The 20,101-nt window shown below is 38.7% G+C and overlaps 3 protein-coding genes across 3 annotated transcripts; 1 reads left to right on the forward strand and 2 right to left on the reverse strand.

Moving 5' to 3' along the window:
• Positions 1–518: 518 nt before the first annotated feature.
• Positions 519–6,174, reverse strand: LOC114759226 (ent-copalyl diphosphate synthase, chloroplastic). The gene is made up of 15 exons (XM_028948356.1): positions 6,105–6,174; positions 5,785–5,874; positions 5,590–5,681; positions 5,178–5,484; positions 4,908–5,091; positions 4,554–4,768; positions 4,278–4,398; positions 4,004–4,116; positions 3,688–3,914; positions 3,381–3,496; positions 2,000–2,098; positions 1,674–1,913; positions 1,460–1,583; positions 981–1,175; positions 519–787 (listed from the first exon to the last, which is right to left on the reverse strand). Exons 1-15 carry the CDS (start codon positions 6,172–6,174, stop codon positions 563–565), a joined length of 2,418 nt encoding a protein of 805 aa, XP_028804189.1. The 3' UTR covers positions 519–562.
• Positions 6,175–9,372: 3,198 nt separating this feature from the next.
• On the reverse strand, positions 9,373–13,415 carry LOC114759193 (ribosome-recycling factor, chloroplastic). The gene is given in 12 exon segments (XM_028948308.1): positions 9,373–9,668; positions 9,913–9,969; positions 10,746–10,796; positions 10,905–10,961; positions 11,292–11,333; positions 11,698–11,809; positions 12,098–12,195; positions 12,657–12,752; positions 12,880–12,949; positions 13,052–13,103; positions 13,106–13,192; positions 13,267–13,415. Coding segments are annotated over 12 exon segments (828 nt in total). The 5' UTR covers positions 13,355–13,415; the 3' UTR covers positions 9,373–9,650.
• A 4,587-nt stretch (positions 13,416–18,002) lies between these two features.
• On the forward strand, positions 18,003–19,613 carry LOC114759269 (probable inactive patatin-like protein 9). The gene is made up of 2 exons (XM_028948426.1): positions 18,003–19,091; positions 19,187–19,613. Exons 1-2 carry the CDS (start codon positions 18,144–18,146, stop codon positions 19,391–19,393), a joined length of 1,155 nt encoding a protein of 384 aa, XP_028804259.1. The 5' UTR covers positions 18,003–18,143; the 3' UTR covers positions 19,394–19,613.
• The last annotated feature ends 488 nt before the right edge of the window (positions 19,614–20,101 follow it).

The following is a 20,101-nucleotide window of genomic DNA, read 5'->3' on the forward strand; positions in this document are numbered from 1 at the left end:
TCCAATTGGCCGACTCTCAATAAAAACACCAATATAATAGGCATAAGCTTAAAGGAGAAAGCCTAATCCTAAAAGATTAACTTATTAGGAGGGAGAGTTCTTTAAACTTATAAACCCCACAATACTTGTGAGATTCGCCAACGTGGCACTCTTAACACCAACCCGCCAACTTTGTCACGAATTCATACCCCAGCCATTTCTGACGTTTTTACTCTACTTCCACTTAGCATGATTCTATGAGAGACCAACTGGCTCAAAAGGATTCTTATCTTATCGTGCTTTTCCATATCACTTCCCGCTATCTAAATCTGTGCAGACCACGCTCTGTCGTATCTTCATTAGGTATTTGCGACTCTCATGGGGATCCTATTTACTCAACATTCCACAACTGCTACTTCGAATTTAAGTTGTCTAAACGATATTGATTTGTACTTTTTTTTTACACAGCATATTTGAAACGGCCGGCGAACCGTTCATTCAGTCACTGGAGGATTATCATATTATACATCAGGGGCTACTGTGAACACAGTGGTGGCGATGACTAGTGTAGACAGAGACGATTTTAAGTGACTTTCTCGAAAAGAACTTTGGCGATGTGGAAGTTGATGGTGCTTGAATCACAGAAAGCGGCATAGTAAAAGCTCTTTGCAACTATAAGGAAAGTATTCTTGATATTGGAATCTATGCTGTTTGAAGATTCCTGGAGCACCAACTGAACAAGTTGCTGCATTTCTGACTCTGCTCCTGAGGTGGTGATGCGGTGTGTCTGCATGCCGCTGCCGCCACTCTGATGTGCCTAAAAATGTTAAAAAGAACGAGGAAATTATTAACGATAAGTCAGGGAGTACACCACCCTTCGATATTAAGTTGAATTTTTGGAGAATATGAAAAGACTAGTCAAGATAATGCGGCCAAAATGTCAAACTCCTAGGTAACGTTTCGTTCTGGACAGTAATTATAATACGTGTCCTGTCTCTCACCTTGAGCCTTTGGTAACAGTGGAGTCTGCGGCAGACCCCGTTGGTGAGTTCAGTGAGTTGTTGGTAACGAGGATTCCACAGCAGCTCCTCTGAAATCCAATTCCCAGCGCTTAGGTTTATTATTTTTACCAGAAGCTCTGCATGTCCTTGACACGTGTCCCCTCCACTTTGCCAATTTGATAGCCACTCTTGCCACTGTATATCACATTACAGTAAAATCATGAAGAAATATCGAACGTGAAAACATTGGAACCAGTACTTTTTTGTTCACTGTTTGACGTAGACTACACTCATGTTTTCATTTCATTTGATTTGCCGAGTTGAGCAGTGCGTGTCAGAGTGAGTTTCGCTGCAAATTATCTATTGCTAATGGCATTATAACGAGTTGCTATCATGTCAGAAGAATCCCGAGTATTCGTTTCTACCAGTAAAACCAATAGTGTAAGTTTTGAACAGAGGAGAAAAATAGCAAGACTCACGGTATGGTACATATCATAGCCAATTTGATGGTCATGAGACACAAGTATGTCCCACGAGAGCTGATCTATGGTTCCAACCAAAGCTCCGACGAGCCCTTCCTCTGTTCTGTTCCTGTTTAATCTCCTGCGCGTACAAGCACGGAAGAAGGAATGATAACAACCAGAAATTTGGGAAATTAATAAGGAGAATGATAAGTTAGTAGTATATTGTAACCAGGCAATGGAGTAGTCACGTTCGTTGGTGCAGTTGATGAAGTGATTCACAAAAGCTTTCCTCATTGGATCGTCTTTGACATAAGAGGTGATTGTGTGAAGCAAGGCAGAGGTTTTGGCCCATGCAAGCCTCTCTTGGGACCTTTCGGGCTCAAACATGCTGGCTGCTGCCAAAAAAAAAGCAAACAGAAGAGCCTTTCTGCTTAATCCAAACCCTCCCAATCTACACTCTGAGTGCCACCTGCAGTTACATATAGTTGCAAAGTTGAGTGCAACACTAAAAATTATTCTTCAAGCGTGAATAATTTGAATAATTGGTGCTCTTACCGCAGAATGCTGGCCCATTCTCTTAGGTGCAGTGCTTGGCAATTGTTGAAGTCTAATTTTGCCAGCTCCAGATACTTATTGTTGCTGAGATATGGCATCCTGTTATGCACACGAATTCATTTTTGTGAAAGCCCAATTTCATAATGCACTGGTTTTTTTCCAGTAAGTTGTTTTTTTTTTTAGGCATCAAAATGTTACTCCCTCCAGTTCTAAATATAATTAAGACTCATTTTATAATGTAAATTATAAAAACAAGAAGTATTATATTTAGGATTGGAGGAGTAATGTTTTGCTTTTCTTTTCTTTTTTAAAGTTCACTTCTTAACTGACTTGGCGCAAGTCATCAATAATCACCGGCCTACCGTTAAAGGGGAAAAATTGGGAACGAAGCACCTGATCTGTGTTCCCACTGCCACGCCTTGGATTTCCCTAAAGTCAGTTGATTTTAAAATGACATATAAGGACGGGTAATGCTTGTCAACGAAACATTCTCGTCAATTAATTTTTTAGGTTTATTTTTGTATAAGGATTTGAAATTTTATTTTTACAGGTAAGTTTTTTAACTATACACACACATGATGAAACATCATTTCTACCTACATGTGTTATATATTGTGCAGACAATTCAGCTTAATTGAAGGGTTGACGTACAGATCAACCATTTTTGAGGATGTAATTATTTTATTTTCCAAATAAATCATATTTTTATTCAAAATGTTCAAATCACGTGTGTCTTATTTCATTTAAAAATTTAACACTTATCCCCATGATCTTTTTCACGATGGGAGATTATCATGATAGTGCCTAGTCTGAATGTCTGATTATTGTAATGCACTTATATACATCATTTACATACTCATATAATGTATGTTATTGGTATTGAAGATGTATTTAATTAACCAAAGGTATTAAAAAAAAGAAGAAGAAGAATTACAATGAGATCAAAAGAAAAAATAATTACTAAAAGGTTTTAAACAGCTTGTAATAACAAGTTTTAAAATAGTACATGACAATTTCTGAGACTTATTTTGTATTTTTTTTTTAGCATCTTATCGTAATTCTCTAAAAAAAAATATTGCATTTTCCAATTTTAAAAGTATACTAATCTTTAACCACTGTCACATCTCACTGCTCCACTTCTTTTACCACGTGAAGACCTCAAATGGCTATTAGTTGGTTTCATCTGTGCTGTACGAGTGTCTGTGTGTTTTGATGATAATACAGACACAGTAACTTTATTTTGACACTATTATATTCAAGATATTAAACGATGCAGATTGAAGGGCGGGAACAGTGGGCCGGTGTGTGTGAGTACATATATACATAGATAGATAGATATAGAGAAAGGAGGGGGGAGAGAGAGAGAGAGAGAGGAAAGAACCTATAAAGAGTCTTGCCGATCCAAACGTCATCGTCACCACCATAATGATCCATATAAAATCTGGTTTCTACTCGAGGTAAACTTGCATACCAGGGTATGTCGAATGCGTAAGCCACCTGCAATATTCACTGTTTATCAGCACCAAGCTACATGCTGGGACACATTTATACCTGAGTGCCCCATTATGTATAGATATGATTATTAGTACTACCATGCTCTAGTCAATTAATTAGAATTAATTAATTAGCTTTATATGTGGATATATAATTTGGGCTCTCGTGGCAGCCACTAATTGAAGGATGTATACCTCTCCAGGCAGGTTCTTCATAATGATCCATTTATCTACGAGCTCATTGGCCGCTTGTTTCTCTCTCAGAAACTTGGCTGAGAACTGCTTCGCATCTTCAAGAACCTTCTCTCCCGGAAACGCCACCTCACTAGCTCTGTACAGATTAAACATTCCCGTCACTGCTTGCGTTGACTGCCCCGCAAAGCAGAAGAACTCTCCATCTCTCTCGAAGTTGTTGAACACATCTACTTCCAAAATTACATATCAGAAGTTAAAACAAGATCAACCATCAATTAGTTAACAAATACGATGTGTGTTTGTCTATGGAACTCACTGGACGAAACTTCATAGCCATGTAATCTTAGTAATCTGAATCCCATTGCTGTGTCATCGATATCTTGTACGTTCGAATTACTTGCCCAGCAGATGCCCTTCTCGGTCCAATGTCTGCTTCAAATTTAGCACTTTGCAATAGCTATCAGGGGTTAAAATTAAAGAAGCAGCTTACTAATAAAAGCAAAACTAATATTAATTTCTTTTTAGAAAATGGGTTTTAATGATAATCCTGACGTAGAAACACCACTGATCATTTCCATATATGTGTGTACCTATGAACATAGCTCATACAGTCCTTGATCTCGTTCTGGAAATATCTCGAAATTCCAAGGCGCTGCAGCCTATCAACCAGCCAAATATGTTCGAACAAATCCACGGGATAGACATTGGGAACTGGTACAATGCTTAAACCAGAATAAGAAAGTAATACGAACATAACATAATGCAATTCAAATCAAACAGTAATTAATGAAAAGATATAGAAAAGGAAATAAAGGAGTAGCGTGTGTGTGTGGACTGGGGGGTGGCCCATAAAGCTAGAATAGTACCTCCTCCATTGAACCTAGTGACAGCTTTATTCAAGTAATTGAGGCAATTTTGGTCTTTAGTCTGGGCGAGAGCATATGCAGTGGAGGACGGAGAAAACAAGAATGACCCATCTTCACACTGAAGCTTTAGAAGATCCTCCCATTGGACCCCCGCCATGCCTTCCAAGCTATGAAGCAGCGTTGTGGGCACTTTATGCATCAGCTCTCTTGGTATTCTATATACACAAATTAAATAATTAATGCATTGCGTTAAACATCTTTACATGACTTGGGAAAAAAGCATTCGTACTTTTTTCACAGAATACATTGTACGCTTTACAGCTAAAGCTTTAAGGTTGTCCCTCGGAAACGTACCTGGAGAGCTTTATGTCTCTCTTGGCAAATATCTCTTTCAAGACATGGGAATCGTCTGCCACTTCAATGTTCAGACTCCGGGCCAGATCTAGAAGCGAAGGGAAAGCAACTTCGAAGCCGATCGGCATATGCTCCGCCTTCTCACCCAGAAGCTTGCTTAGGTTCTTGTTAAAGAATGCCATCCCTAGAACATGCCAAGCAAAACTATAGCAGCAGAGCTAGTATTTTATAGTCAGTCACTAATTATTAATTAATATCTAATAATGCTACCTTTCTCGCACTTTTCGGGGTGGATATTCCATGATTTTAACGCAACGACGCAGGCCAAAGTGCTGATAATTCGATCGTGTGCTGAGAATATGTGAGCATCGCCCCAGGAACCGTCAGGAAGCTGATTGCTGGCGATCCATTCAAGACTAGAAGGAAATTGGGGAGCACCACTCCCATGAACATCTGGTACGAGAGCGACCCATGCAGTGTCATAAGCAGATATGGTAATCTCCCCATCTCCCAGGGAACGCAATATCGATCTGACGGCCTCAACTCGCTGTTTGATCTCGTGATCGGTCACCCAAGCCTGCTCATATATATAAAATGCGGTGACTTGTGTCCGTGAGCACGAAAACAACGAGGAGACAGAAATACAGAGAGAACGTTAGTTCAAACGAAAGAGAACAATAACCTCATAAGCTCGGTCCTCGTCTATGTCATCCTTCACAGTCTCTCGCCACTTTAACGTCGACAAGCCTCCCTGGACTGCAGAGTCCCTATATCCTGCACAGACATACAGCAGTATCTCGTAGTGTTACCCAAAGCTATAGGCATTCTAGATTGTTAATAAAGGCAAAAGAAAAGGAAAGAGAATGGGTGTGCATGCCTTGACTTGGAGGTTTGGAGATGGCGGTGCATCTGAGACTGGAGTGGAAGCTGCAAGGTTCTTTGGGTATGGACTCGGATGATAGACCACCTGCATGAAAAGATATAACTTTTGAAATGCTCTCGTCAGGTGAAGTATGGTGATAGATCGTACTAACTAACTAACATTCGGCTTACAGAAGGTCGCATGAATATATCACTTTTGTTTGCTTCTTTTTAGGTGGTTAAGAAAGTGAGAGAGGTTGAAGTGGATGCTAGGAATGTGAAATTAACAACTTGATAGTAAAATAGACAAAGTGAAGGTAAGATAAATGTATATACCCGGAGGGAGGAAGAGAGAGGAAGGAAGAGAGAAATGGGGAGAAGGAGAGAGACGGAAGAGAGAAGACATGATGAAACAGGAGGAGGTGGCGGTACAAGAGGTTTAGGAGAGCAAAGCATTTATAAAGGAAGAGAGACAAGAGGTTCCGACCGATTCGGGGGCATGTGATCTCCCTCCCTACTCTGTTTTCTTTATTTTTGCCCAAAAGTCACCAGCCTTTACTTTATTTTAATTAACGTAATGCCCTCCTTATTGCATTATTACATCACATTCATCCAATAATATTACTCACCAAAGATTAGCGCAACATCCTAAATTAACCACAACCATTATGGATATCTTAGATTCATACTCTCGTGTCAAGCACGCAGAAGATATCACAGTCGTCAGTCCCACGGGTCATGCCCATGCATCTGGTTCAACAGTGTGTGTCAGTTAAATTATCAGACCGTGTCTATTAATGTAGTCCTCCATGATCAATGGTGTACAATCGTTCGTCGCTCCTAGAATAACTTAATTATAGCTCCCTGATCCTAGGTAATGAAATTGCAATTAACTAAGTTTGAAGTGATTTGTGGGGAAGTAAATGAAAGGGGGTAGCATGTATAGAGAGAGAGAGAGAGATGCAAATTAAATTAAAGATGACAGAGGGACAGAGGTAACTGTAATAACGAAAAAGACAAGGAGGAATCAAAGGCAGGCGATCGCATAGTTTTGGTTTGCAGGGGGCTAGCTAGGGGCTGGGTGAGGGAGAGTCAGGCATGCATTCCACAATAACCATATAATGCTGATGCCTGACAGCGACCATGAATGCTGCCTCTGATTCACAGGACCACTCCTACATATTCACACGCATCACTGCATAAATCCTTCCACAACATAATTATTCTGTTCTTCTCATATTTTCCCAAGAAAATTGTCCAACTATCCAAAAAATCCATGCAGAAAGAAAAATGCTACAGTCATATAGATTTGAACTAATGATGACAAATCCTGATTTTCTTAACTCAAATCATTGGTCAGAATATAAATAATATGACAACAAGTGCCGCATCATGCATGCCCCTCACATTTGTGCTGTGTAGAGAGTTGTTGGGAGCGGAAATTTCATATGTGATCGATGTTGACAAGAAGTATTGTTGGTGTTATTTGTGCTACTCATCAATTTGATTTTTTGTAACTTTGTCCTGATTTTGATTTGAATCAGTGCCGTCTGTTCTTTGCTTCTTGGCATATGTTACTGCATTTGGATATTCTTGAAAGAGGATAATAAAGAGGACCACGTATATCTATTAAAGAAAATGTTTACGAGAAAAAAAACATTTAAAAAAAGGGGGGGGGGGAACCGGGTGGTGCTCTCTATTATACGATCTTCCTTTAATTTAGAATACCCTCCTTGCCCGATTCATGTTTGCGCTTAAAAACTAGAAAGCAAAATGAGGTTGTTTTGGTTTAATTAGGGGATTACGTGAGCCACGGGTGTGGGTGTGTGTCTATATAAATACACACACACGCACATGGTAAGCTCAACCATATGGATACATCATGTGAAAGGGCGGGAAGCCGGACGGAGACAGAGTTTGAATGTGCTTTGGAACCAAACTACGTTTGGAACACTCTCCTCTTTTCCTTTTATCCTGTTTCCTTTTTTTCTTTTTTCTTTCTTAAATGTTAGACTGACATATTTCAACAGTTTAAATTTTAATTTTTTTAAATTATTTATAAAAAGTTTTAAAAATATTTAGTGTACTTCCAAACCATTAGAATTAAATCTTAATATAGCTTATATTATCTATTTATTTTTATAATTTAATATTTTAATAATAGTTTTAAAAAGATTTAAATTTAAACCATTAAAATATTAATCTAATAATTAAAAAGGAAAGAGAAAGGAAGAGGAAGAAGAGGAAAGAAGAGATATTCCGAACCGCACCAAATTCTCCCTATGGATGCTTTTTCTCCCATCGTCCTCTTTCCTTCATTTCTTCTTCCTCTTTCACACACGCACACAAGTATATAATATCTCATTCCCCTGTCTTGCTTTAATCCTTTAAATATTTAGATTAGTCATGTCTATATCTCCCATCTTTTAGCTTCCTATAAAGTTTTAGTTTGATTTCTTAATTTTATAAAATATTTTAAAATTTTTTAATAGCTAATAATTTCAATTTTTAAAAACTAAATATCATATTTCATTGTTTAAAACATTTTATCAACATTCGAAAATTCAATGGCGGCATTTCTTTTCAATGAAACTATTAATATTAGAATTAGAAGACTGAGGAAATGCTTTGTAAAATTAAGAGACTGAAAATGAAATTTCGTGTGGTAAGGATGAGATAAAAAAGAAAACACAAGCTCACTTTTTAAGAAGCACATCTCGAGAGAGATGAAAATATTTTGCCCTCTAAATGTTGAAAGTGAAAAACCTTAATCAGATTTAAAAAAAAAAAATCTTATGTAATGCTCTCCTTACACACCTACCTACATACCAACATTTATACTCTTCCATGTCCTGATTATATGTCAAAATTAACTAATTTTATGGTTCTTAAAATAGTAGTACGTAATTTGACTTCTATAGGCTTGTAGAAAAATATCACTTTTTAATTTCGCCATTCACTAAAATTAATATAATCATAATAAAATAGTAATCAAAATCATGCCAATAAGAGGAGTAAGATTGCAAACAAAATTAACGGTTACATTTTCTTTCTTTTTTTTTTTGGAGAGAGATAGGGCGCTTTAGTTGACTCCCCATTCACATTCGCATTATAATTGCAGCTCCGTTGCTGTTCTCCCTCTCTCGCTCATCTTTTTCTTTTTGGGTTTCATGCCCATGTTTTACCGTGTTTAAAGTCATGCTAATCATGAAACCCAATTCAATTTATTTTCAATATTTATTTTTTTTTAAAAAATAATTTTTATGACGATCACATATGTTAAAAGTTTTTTATTTTAACACAAATGATTAACAAAAATATTTTAAAAAAAAACACTTATTCATTACAAATAACTAAATTAATTTTTTTTTAAACAGTCACAAATTAGTAATCTATCTTTTATATTAAGAACTTGGTTTATGGGAGAGTTCATTACCAATACCTTATTTACACGTGTCTTCTATACCTACTCAAGTGTACACCGTGGGCATATCCATTTGGCCTACATCCGCATTTCAGATTGAAAAATAATACACACGAACTAAACTGCAGTTAATCTTCCACTGGGTTCCCCGAAACACCCCCCCCCCCAAAAAAAAAAAAAAGAGAATTCACTGGGAGAAATGGAGGGTCCGTGTAACGATTGTTTAAGTACATGCAGGCACACCAATCAACATATTCATTCATACGCATGAATTCACCGTCTCTTCTCTGTCATTTTTTCCCCTTTTTTTTTGGGGGGGGGGGGATAAAAATGCAAGATGCTCATTCAAAGCTGTCTTGTGTGACAAAGTTACGCACCAACCATGCAACTCCAAACAAAGAGTAGACAAAATTTGACCTTCATTACAGACGAAACATTTACATTTATGTCCCCAAGCATCAAACGGTTAGCAACTCCTGAAAGACAAGAAGAATTACATCACTTAATAAAGATAGAAAACTTATAAAATATATGCTGGCCCGTTCTTTAAGCATGACTACGGAAAGGTAATTAAGCTTGCCCAAAGATAAGGGACGCCAAATGAATCTACAAGTTCCAAGTATACTGAGTTCCTCGCTGCTTTTCCTCATTGATACCAATTATTAAAATTCATTTAGGCATGAGGCTTTATGCATGCTTTAAGTAGAAAACATATGATACCTTTTCTTTTTGTTTGTAGACACTGTCAATCTTCTTCATATACTCATCAATCAATTTCTGCATAAAGATAAAATAATTAAATGGAGAACGAATGGAAGGCAACATTCACACAAGTTGGGGTTACCCCATCACCAGAACTATCCAATCTCAGAAATATAAGGAACCCAACCAAGTCCTTACTGAGTCCAATTACAAGATTTGAGATTGATACTGATCAAACTAGGGACAAAACGCGTAATTAAGTTAGTAAGCTCTTACTTCCAGGGGAAAAATTCCTCTTGGAAAGGGATAAAAGGTGAGATGGAATATGCATAGCAATGCGCAATCCCCAGATCCACATGGAATCAATATCGGGGGAAGAACATCCTCAAGATAAGATAAACGAAACTTTACAAGTATCTACAGCACACAAGACACTTTCTTAGATCCATATGCAATCAACAACTCACGACATTGAAAATAATTAACATTATTTTTTCATGGATCTATAACAATGGAGTTTGCAGAAGGACATTTCAGTAATTGGATCTGACATATCTATAGGAAAACATAGACATTTTTTTCTTTCTCTCATTCTCTAAGCTAAAATCTTAGCTAAAATGCTAAATAATCAAAAAATGTTGGCTGGCTGGTGGCTACTCTCTCAGTCTCTACGCACTCTTTTCCTAGGAACATGCTTGCCGCGTAGGTTGTTGCATCCCAAAGTAGGTTTGAGATTATTCTATCTCAAAAAAATGCCTCTTCCCATGCAAAAAAGAGACATGGCAATGCATAGTTTAAATAAGCTAGAAATTAGTACCCTGCCCATTTGACCGCATAGAGGATCAGGTTACCTGTAAATCACTTGTCAAGTCCTTCACGTTATCTTCTGAGAGTTTTTTCTCCTGTAAGAAAAATTCTAACAAAATGATTGACAAATCTTTGGAAAAGAGGGAACCAAAGGCAAGAAAACAATTAGTGAAGAGAGAAAAGAAAGGGGTGGAATTTTATACCTTCTCAAGTTTTTCATAAGCTTTCAATGCATCTCTTCTTATATTCCTCAGAGCTACCTATATCAAGCTCAAACATTCAAATGGAAGTAATATATGACGGAGATTTAGCCAAACATTGTATAGCTAACACTAGAATAATATAAATCTCAAATTCAGTTTTCCGACGATTGCAAATCTATTATTCATCCGGTTATAATTTTTGGCAAGAAAAGGTGAAGGAATTGTTCTTTTTTTTATTAAAAAAAAAATCATACTCTCAATTAAAACACTTGGCTTATGTTAATTGCCTCCGAACCTTAAGGAAAGTCACAAGAGGATTCATCCTGAATTGGGCAAAAAACAAGAGCAAATTACTATCTCAAAGTTTAGGTATTGTTACAAATGTACCTTCCCTTCTTCAGCTTGTTTAGCCACTATTTTTGATAGTTCCTGGAAAGTAAACCAATCATTAGGTTACACTTTGAAGTCTTCAGATAAAATCCACAGATTCATTTAAACTTCCAGAAGATACTTAGCATCTATACATAGAAAAGTATAGTGATAAGAGACACTCGTCTTGTAAACAGAATAGTCAGGTGAATTAAACAACCCTATTGGAATTATCGCCTGGAGCACCAAGTAAACTTTTTCTCAGAGAACCATCCTTTCTTATTAAGGCTAGGTTAAGAGCGGGTTCTACAGGATTTCTTAATGACTAAATCAGAAATGATAATCAACTATGAATATTACTTTCACTTTGTGAAGGTTAGAAATTTAACCTAGATACTACAGACTCGAGGGAATGACAAAATACCTTCCTTCTTTCTGACGTCAATGGTGGAATACTCAATCGTATCAATTCTCCATCGTTATTTGGAGTCAAGCCCACATCAGAGTTGACTATGGCTTTCTCAATAGCCTTCAGGCTGAAAAACATGACAAAGGCAAAATGAATAACCACGATTTTGTCCCCAAAAACATATTTAGTGCACGATAAAGATGCCATAAACACACATTCTGAAGGCCTCATAAGGATTTGTAGTCTATGATAGTGATATGCTCCACAAGAGATTAGCACATAAGGAAAAAATCAAGAGACAATAGGCTGAAGACAACAACATGCTGCGTAGAGAGTAGTATTGAAAAATTATTTATAGGACCATTTTGATGACTCCCATTTCCTCCACCTCTTCCAGTTTACAACTATAACTCACCTTGATTTGTCATAGGGCTGTACCAAAAGAGAACTGGCATCTGGAGTGCTAATTTGAGCGATGCTCTTTAAGCTAACTGGCGTTCCATAATATTCCACCTGCAAGCACATGGCGAAACAACTCATTTACAGGACAAAAACTGTACACAAAATTAAAGTTAGATATTCATTGCACAGATTGATAGCTCGCCTATATATCAAAATGGATAATAAGACACAGGATTCAGGATAACGATGAGCCAGATGATGAGATTGAACAGGCTTAAGAACAATCAGACTGTATCTTAGAGGAAGGGAAATCTGATTGGCTTAGTTTGGCTCAAACAGAAGAGCTTGAGACCGGAAAACAGAAGCGTCTGATAGATTCTAACAGTTGCAGAGATTTCAGTTATCCAGTCTAACAATCACTATACGATTCTTCATTAAATGCAAGAGATTCGTTAAAACCTAACCACGGAGTCAACAGTTTCCTAACAATCACTACACGTTTTCCATGCATTTTCTAGGAATGATGGTGTCTAATAATACTCAACAGCATAAGCCATCTCCCACATTCGTACCTCTATTTTGTCAAGCATAGCAGGGTTTGCTCTCCCTGTCCTTATGGAACTGAAATTTGAACGAATAGTTTCAATAGTCCTTTCCATGCGGTTCGTCTAAGACAAATGGTAAAGAGACACTGTCAGTGTAACCATCCCGGTACAATAGTACCAAATTTGAGCACCGAATTCGATCTATTTAACCACAGTATATTTTAAAATCGATCATCATGAGGCCACTCACAACATCTTTCTCAATGAAGGCCTTCTCAGCTTCTATTTCTTCAATAGTTGCGGCCCTCACAATTCCAGTCCTGGACATATAAATTAAAAAAAAATATCAACAGAAAAGGCTAACACGACACACCCCAATCATCACACTAGTCAATGACCATGGAGAAGAACGATAAGCTCACCTCCGCAACGACCTCCTTGGAACAATGAGTCTGCTAGAAAATCTGCGGGAGCACCGAGCTTCAGAGTCACATAGCTAGAGGCAGAGCTCCACGAGAACTCCCTGGAGTACTTCACGCAGTTCGACACTCCATGAAAGGATTCTGCAGAATTTCTTAAAACAAGTCATTTTCACAATTGAAGTGAGTGCGCATTATTGTATAATGAGAACACGCACCTCTAAAGGGTACGAGGGTTTTAGAAGGGTTTTGCTGGGGATTGACGACGGACCGGACGAGTGTAGCAGAGGAGAACGACGCTGCCATGCGAGCTCGGACGATTGACCCGGTTGAATGTTCGCGGAAGGATAATCTGTGGATAAGAAATTTCTCGTCTTTTCATTTCTGACTTCTGAGTTTTTCACCTACTTTTGGTCCAATACATTCGTACGTTTTTTCCCAGAGGTTTTTTAACCAAAGGCGCTTTTCTTTTCTTTTTTTTTTGTTGGGCCAACTCCCGTTAAGGGTTATACCAAAATAACAAGTTCAGTGTTTTGTACCGGAGGGGTTGGGGCCTTTGAAATTCATTATGGAAAAAGTACGGACTTTGTTATGAGTCGTGTGCTGGGTTCTTATTGGGCCTCAGTGTTTGAAGCAGAGATAGGCGCGTCTAAACCCATATTAAATTGCAGGAGCCATCCCAACCAAAAAAAAAAAAAAAGAAAGAAAGAAAGAAAAAGAACCTCCTGGGGGTCAACTACCTGTGATTCGGTTGATGGAGTGAACGTGTTAGGTGACTTTTGATGAACGAGGCATGAGGTATTTAAAGTTAGGTTGTTTTGGCATTTCCAAGTTTGTTGGGAAGAAATTTTGAGGAAGCTTATGCCTCATGGAGTGGCGGTAAGTAGATGGTCGGGTCATGATCACGACAGAGCTGAGTCTGAGCATAAACAGGAAGCACCAGCCCCCCCGCGTCTCTAAAGCCGATATTTCCGCTTCCTGTTGCCGTAACCTCCCTTCCTCACTCCCACCTCCGCCCCTCCTTGCACTTGTGTAATCTTCATAACGCCTCCAAATTAACTCTCCCTCTTGTCCGTTAACGAGCTTTCCTTGTTTTAACAATGAAGCTTAGATTTAAATGTAAGAGGAGAAGCTAGTTACTCATAATAAATTGAGATTTTTGAATTCCATTAGAATAAGTACCAACATTTCATTCCCAATGATACTTCGTAGAGGCTTTCAATGAAATGGTGTGGTTAGCAATATACTACCTTTAGTTGTTAATATAAGATCTTGTTTGACTTTTATTTTGATTCTAAATGTAAAACCTCAATTCAATTCATTTTGTCTCTCTCATTCATTTATTTTTTTCTAAGATAATTATTCTAATAAAGATAGTTTTAACCAATAAACTTAATTAGCAAGAATATTTTAAGAAAGATAACACTTATTTATTATAATAATTCATTTAACTTATTCTTTTTAATCTCCTCAAATTAGTCAACTAGTTTTTATATTTAGGACCGGAGGTATTAATAAAAATAAAGCCTCACTTTGTTAATGAATGCAGGTAGTTACGTTGTTACTAGTTGCTACCTGATGGCTTACTGGGGATGCTTATATATGTTAAGGAGAGTCTGTTTTGTCTTTTGGTGAAGCAGTTTGATTCAACACATATTCGATTGATCTCAACGCCCACATGAGGCCCCCCCAGGCCATCACAATTTATGATGATCATGTACAAAGTCGAGCCCTTTGATTAGTGTGTTTTAGGCTGTGTGCGTGTGTGCGCGCGCGTGTTTTTTTTTTTTTTTGAGGAGTATGCATCTGATTAAATAGGCGCTCCCTCCCTCTGATTCCATTGCTTCGTACGCATATGTATATTCAATAATTTAGTAGTTCCTTCATTATGATTCCACATTAATTATAATTGCAACTATACATTCAGTCAGTCAGTCAGTGAGTCAATATTAATTAACAAGCGTGATGTGGATTTCTGCTGGCCAACAAAGCCAGGGTAGTGTGCATCAAACGTTCACCACAAGGGACTTAACTGGAAAGTTGGCTTCTCTTCACTAGCTCTTATATTGACACTTCACCCGTTTAATTAAGAAAGGGAACGGGAAGCGTTTGGGTTTAGTTTATGAAGAAGCATTGGGGAGAGAGGGTTGGTAACTCCATTGAAAGAGGCATCCACACTTCCATGCCATCTTCTGACAGTCTTATTTACTGTTGCAGAGAGCTATCATTGAAGGAGCCCAACCAAGCTCAGCACTTACATTTGATGTGCCCTCCCCTTTTCCTGCCACACCCACCAAGACAACATCTCTTATATATGCGGATGCTTGTTTCTTATTTATCCAGCCTACTCATATATAAAACATAATATATGATTCTAAAAGAAAAAACATATATCAATTTACATACATTACTGTCCTTTTGCTTTTTCATGATGACAACTTTTATCAACCCCCATAAAAAATCAAGAACAAAAGAAACGATGCTTTTAGTTTGCAAAGGGATCGCTGCATATGAATGATCAAAGTGTATGAAATATATAGATATCAATGCTGCATCCATGCAGAGGCATATGGGTTGTTGCAGAAACCGCATCTTTCATGTACTGCATCCCACGGCAACCCTATATATGATTATGCGCTGCTTTTTTTTTTTTTTTACATTTTAAACTATATATCAAATGCTTCCAAGTGAGTTTAACAGCTCGATACTGCTTTCTGTATTCAGCTGTTTTTTTCCCCCGGCCTTTCTTTTTCCTGCATTGTCTTTTATGATGCATCTCATCACACTTTTTCCCACGTATTTTATGGTTCTTACTATAAGATCTTATTTGACTTTTATTTGATTTTAAATATAAGACTCTAGTCCATTTTGTCTTTCATATTTATCTTTTTTTTCTAAGATAGTCATTCTAATAATATAGTTTTAGCCAATACATTTAATTAGTAGAGATGTTTTAGAAAAGACAACACATATTTATTATAAATAACTAACTTAACTTATTTTCTTAATATACTCAAATTATTCAACTAGCTCTTATATTTAAAATCAGAAGTAGTGCTACATGTCGACATACATTAATTTTGCACATCACAATTAGAACTCTTGACACATATATCTTGACTTCTAAATATAAGAATTAGTTGATTAATTGAGTAAATTAAAAAAATAATTAAATTAGTTATTTAATATATATATCTAAAATATTATTACTAATCAAATTTATTGGTCAAAACTACTATTATTAAAAAAACCATCTTAAAAATAAAATAAACATAAAAAATAAAATAGATAAAATATATAAAATTAAAATAAAAGTCACTACTATGAAAGATTGGGGATAGTAACAAGCAATTAAACGAAAGGTCAAAGGGAGCGATGCTTTTTGACCCACACCAGAGCAGGGGCGCACCTTTGTGGACGATTGATTAGCTTTGAATGCTTTAAGGGTCATTAATGCTTCACTCTTGCCTTAATTTGCGTTAGATTGAGGCAGAGCTAGTGCGCACCTTTTTAATTAATATATCAAGATTGCGACTAATAATGTTCTACTAGTACTCGTATTTATTTTCATTGATTGTAGCCACCTTGGATTCCTTACATTTTTCAGGAGCCATTTATTCGGGAATCATTAAAAAATTTATAATCATGTATTAAAATATCTGAGCACCAGCGGACTTGAAAGGACCTCTTAACTTGATCCCTGCAAGTGCAAGGTTCCGCCTCTGATTCCTATTATGTAATATATAACTCAATTTTAAACAAACAAAATTTGAAAAAAGGGTGAATCATTGGATTGGGAGGGATTGAATGGGTCGTACATGTGCAGTACCTCAAGTTACATATATTTTGTCATTGGATGATCCGTTGCTTGAAGAAGTTGCAAACTTTTTCTTGGCGTGCTTCCTTTTCGCGGACAAGTCAAGCTAAGTTAGTATGCCCATTTTATTATTATTTAGACAGATATATAGATTAGACTATAATCCTGTTGAGTGGTGAAAATTAAGAGTTAAGAGTTGGTCTTGACCTGGATATATTTTGGCGAATTAATAAATAACTGAAGGGAGTTTTTGCTTTCGAGTCTGTAGGTAGGGTTGCAGTGGGGGTGGAGTAGAGTGAGAGTAAAAGAAGAAAGTGACCGAAGGAAGAAAGAGTTGCCATTTTAGGGGGAATCTCTGACACACAGACAAACTAAAATCCATGAATATGTAAGAGGTTGGTAATATTAGTCCACATTTTGCTGCTTTCCGTCACCCTCCAACCAAACATTCAGTCATTCACATTTATACATACTCGTTCCCGGTTGGGATTTGTAGTGTCAGTTGGCAGTGTCACGAGAGATTCCCCTCAAACTAAGTTCCACCCCTCTAACAAAACTAACACACCCTTTTTCCCCTTTGTTTTTAACCTTTCCCTCAATTATTTATATTATATGATCTGGGAAATGTGTGCTTGTTTGAGATGTAATTTGCATTTAAAAAAAATGGGCATCCAGATGTTGGAAGCTTTAGAGCTGATAACATAAGGAAGACGGAATAAATCACATGCGGAGACACATAAAGCGAACAAGCCGGCCCTAATTAAAGGCTCAAGCAAGGAAGGAAAGATAATTCACCGCGTAATATGGCATGGGAAGCTCCAACTCTAACTAAAAGCTGATGAAAGTCGCACCAAAGGGGTACAAGTCAAGTCTCAAGTATTATGTGCAGCTCGTAGTTTACACACATGGACCAAAAGAGAGACACGTGGCATGCATGCGGGGAGGGTGCACCGGGATTCGATGCAACTCGTGGTGGGGTGCAAATTAATAATTTCCCCCACTTAACTCACGCATCTAACCACACTGTTCGCCGTTATTAAAACAGGACAGTATCTGTGAGCATCGTAATTAATGTAATATGAGTGGGTTTGACTTTAGAAGACCACGGGGAGGTTGAGCGAGAGGAGAGAGTGAAGACATCCGCATGGGGGAGTAAGTGATTAAATGGTGTGCAGTGGATAAACATACGAGTCCCGTGAAGCAAGCTGCGAGCGCCAAACTTTAATACTCGAATGAAACTCTTAACTGGCGATACCAACCACTGAGCGCCAACACCCCATGGAACTCAGTAAAGTGACGCTGGAGATCTTCTCCAAACTCGAGCAGAAATGGCTCTCTCGCTGCGAAACCACCACCAAAACCCGCATTCTTAGCATTGACGGCGGAGGAACCACCGCCGTTGTTGCCGGCGCCTCCCTGGTTCGCCTTGAGGATCAGATCCGTCTCCAGACCCGCGATCCCCAAGCTCAAATCACCGACTTCTTTGACATCGTTACCGGGACCGGCATTGGTGCCATCCTTGCAGCCATGATCACTGCCGACGGCGGCTCCGGCAGGCCCCTCTATACTGCCAGGGACGCCGTGCGTGTCGTCGCACAGAGGAATTCTGAACTCTTTAAGCCTAAACTCCCAAGAGTTCTCCGCTGGCGTCGTCGTAGATTTTCTTCCAAGAGCATGGACAAGGTGCTGAAGGAAGTGTTCCGGAGAAGAGTGGACGGACGACCGTTGACCTTGAAGGACACGTGCAAGCCCCTGCTGATACCCTGCTTTGACCTCAAGAGCGCAGCCCCGTTTGTGTTCTCACGGGCAGACGCATCCGAGTCGCCCAGCTTCAACTTCGAGCTCTGGAAAGTATGTCGTGCCACCTCAGCCACGCCAAGCCTCTTCAAGCCCTTTCAGTTGACCTCCGTCGACGGAAAGACCTACTGCCGCGCCATTGACGGTGGACTGGTGATGAACAACCCGACGGCGGCGGCCGTGACTCACGTGCTGCACAACAAGCGTGATTTTCCGTCGGCGAAGGGCGTGGGAGATCTCTTGGTCCTCTCCCTAGGCAATGGGACGTCGATCATTGGAGGTTCAGGAAGGAAGGGGAGTGAGAAGGAGGAGACATTATGCTCGATGTCGTCGATGGTTGACATTGTGGCGGAGGGTGTGTCGGAAACCATTGACCAAATGCTGGGGAACGCCTTCTGTTGGAACCGTACGGACTATGTAAGACTCCAGGTACGTACGATGTTAATGAATTGAAATCCCTCTTGCTAATTAATTATGTTTCGGTTTTGGTGATTGGTTTCTGAGCCTGGAATGGTGGTTGGCAGGCGTTGGGTTTGGGGAATGGGGAGGAGGTGCTGAAGGAAAAAAGCGTGGAGTCGTTACCGTTTGGCGGGAAGCGGTTACTGAAAGAAACTAACGGACACAGAATCGATAGCTTTGTGCAGCGTCTTGTCGCTTCGGGAAAGGCCAGCCTGAGCCTCCCGCAGAGTGCTGCCAACGAAGCCGCCGCTTACCCCATCGGCGGCAGTTAGTTAGTTCTTTCTTTTTCCTTTTTTGCCCTCTCCACATCATGATGTTGCCAGTTAATTGTATTCAAAGTTTCCGTTCTTGCTTTTGCCACGCCCCTAGTCATGGTCAACCGGCACTTGATAGAAACTAGCAGTAATAATTAACTTCCCAATTCGCATCATGATGGATCTAACTGACGATCATAGCCGTCTCAATCAATTGGTAATTACTGTTTTTTAGGACTCCCCATCAGGCTCCCTGCCAAAATACAAACCCTAGTTATTTTGAACTTTGAGCTCAAAAGATTTCTCAAATCTCAAGCCCATCGTCCCTTTCTTAGTAGTAATGCACGTCCTGGTCACCAAGACTCGCCCATGGTCCAATGCGATTAACCGCAGTCACATTAACAAGCTGTAACTTAAGGGGTGGCTAATAATCAACGCAGAGAATCCGAAATATAATTCACAATATACATGAAAACACCTTTGGAGCTCTTGGAAAAAAAGTGCATGCTTTCTAGAAATAGTAAGAGGAGTCACGCGTGTCATAAAAATGAATGGATTGTGAGTGCGGCCAAATATTGAAACACCAGCTGCGACTTGCAAGAACTCATGGTGTTGTTTGTTACAAGGGAAGACAAGTGTGTGTATGTGTGTAGGGCATCAATAGTACAGTGGAGTGTCCTCCACTGTGATCGATCATGACTTTCTACTTCTGATATGACGGACGAA

The sequence above is a fragment of the Neltuma alba genome, unplaced genomic scaffold (genome assembly GCF_004799145.2).
Source record: "Neltuma alba isolate B1F8T4 unplaced genomic scaffold, ASM479914v2 tig00010802_pilon, whole genome shotgun sequence".
In the NCBI taxonomy this organism is placed as follows: Eukaryota; Viridiplantae; Streptophyta; class Magnoliopsida; order Fabales; family Fabaceae; genus Neltuma; species Neltuma alba.

What these genes read in the sequence shown, in the direction of transcription:
- LOC114759226 (XM_028948356.1), bottom strand. Translation starts at nt 6,174, where the DNA reads ATGTCTTCTCTCTTCCGTCTCTCTCCTTCTCCCCATTTCTCTCTTCCT. An exon ending in ACGAGGACCGAGCTTATGAG is followed by an intron (nt 5,485 to 5,589) that starts GTTATTGTTCTC and finishes ATATATGAGCAG; the next exon opens with GCTTGGGTGACCGATCACGA. An exon ending in GAATGGGCCAGCATTCTGCG is followed by an intron (nt 1,914 to 1,999) that starts GTAAGAGCACCA and finishes ATGTAACTGCAG; the next exon opens with GTGGCACTCAGAGTGTAGAT.
- LOC114759269 (XM_028948426.1), top strand. Translation starts at nt 18,144, where the DNA reads ATGGAACTCAGTAAAGTGACGCTGGAGATCTTCTCCAAACTCGAGCAG. An exon ending in CGGACTATGTAAGACTCCAG is followed by an intron (nt 19,092 to 19,186) that starts GTACGTACGATG and finishes GGTGGTTGGCAG; the next exon opens with GCGTTGGGTTTGGGGAATGG.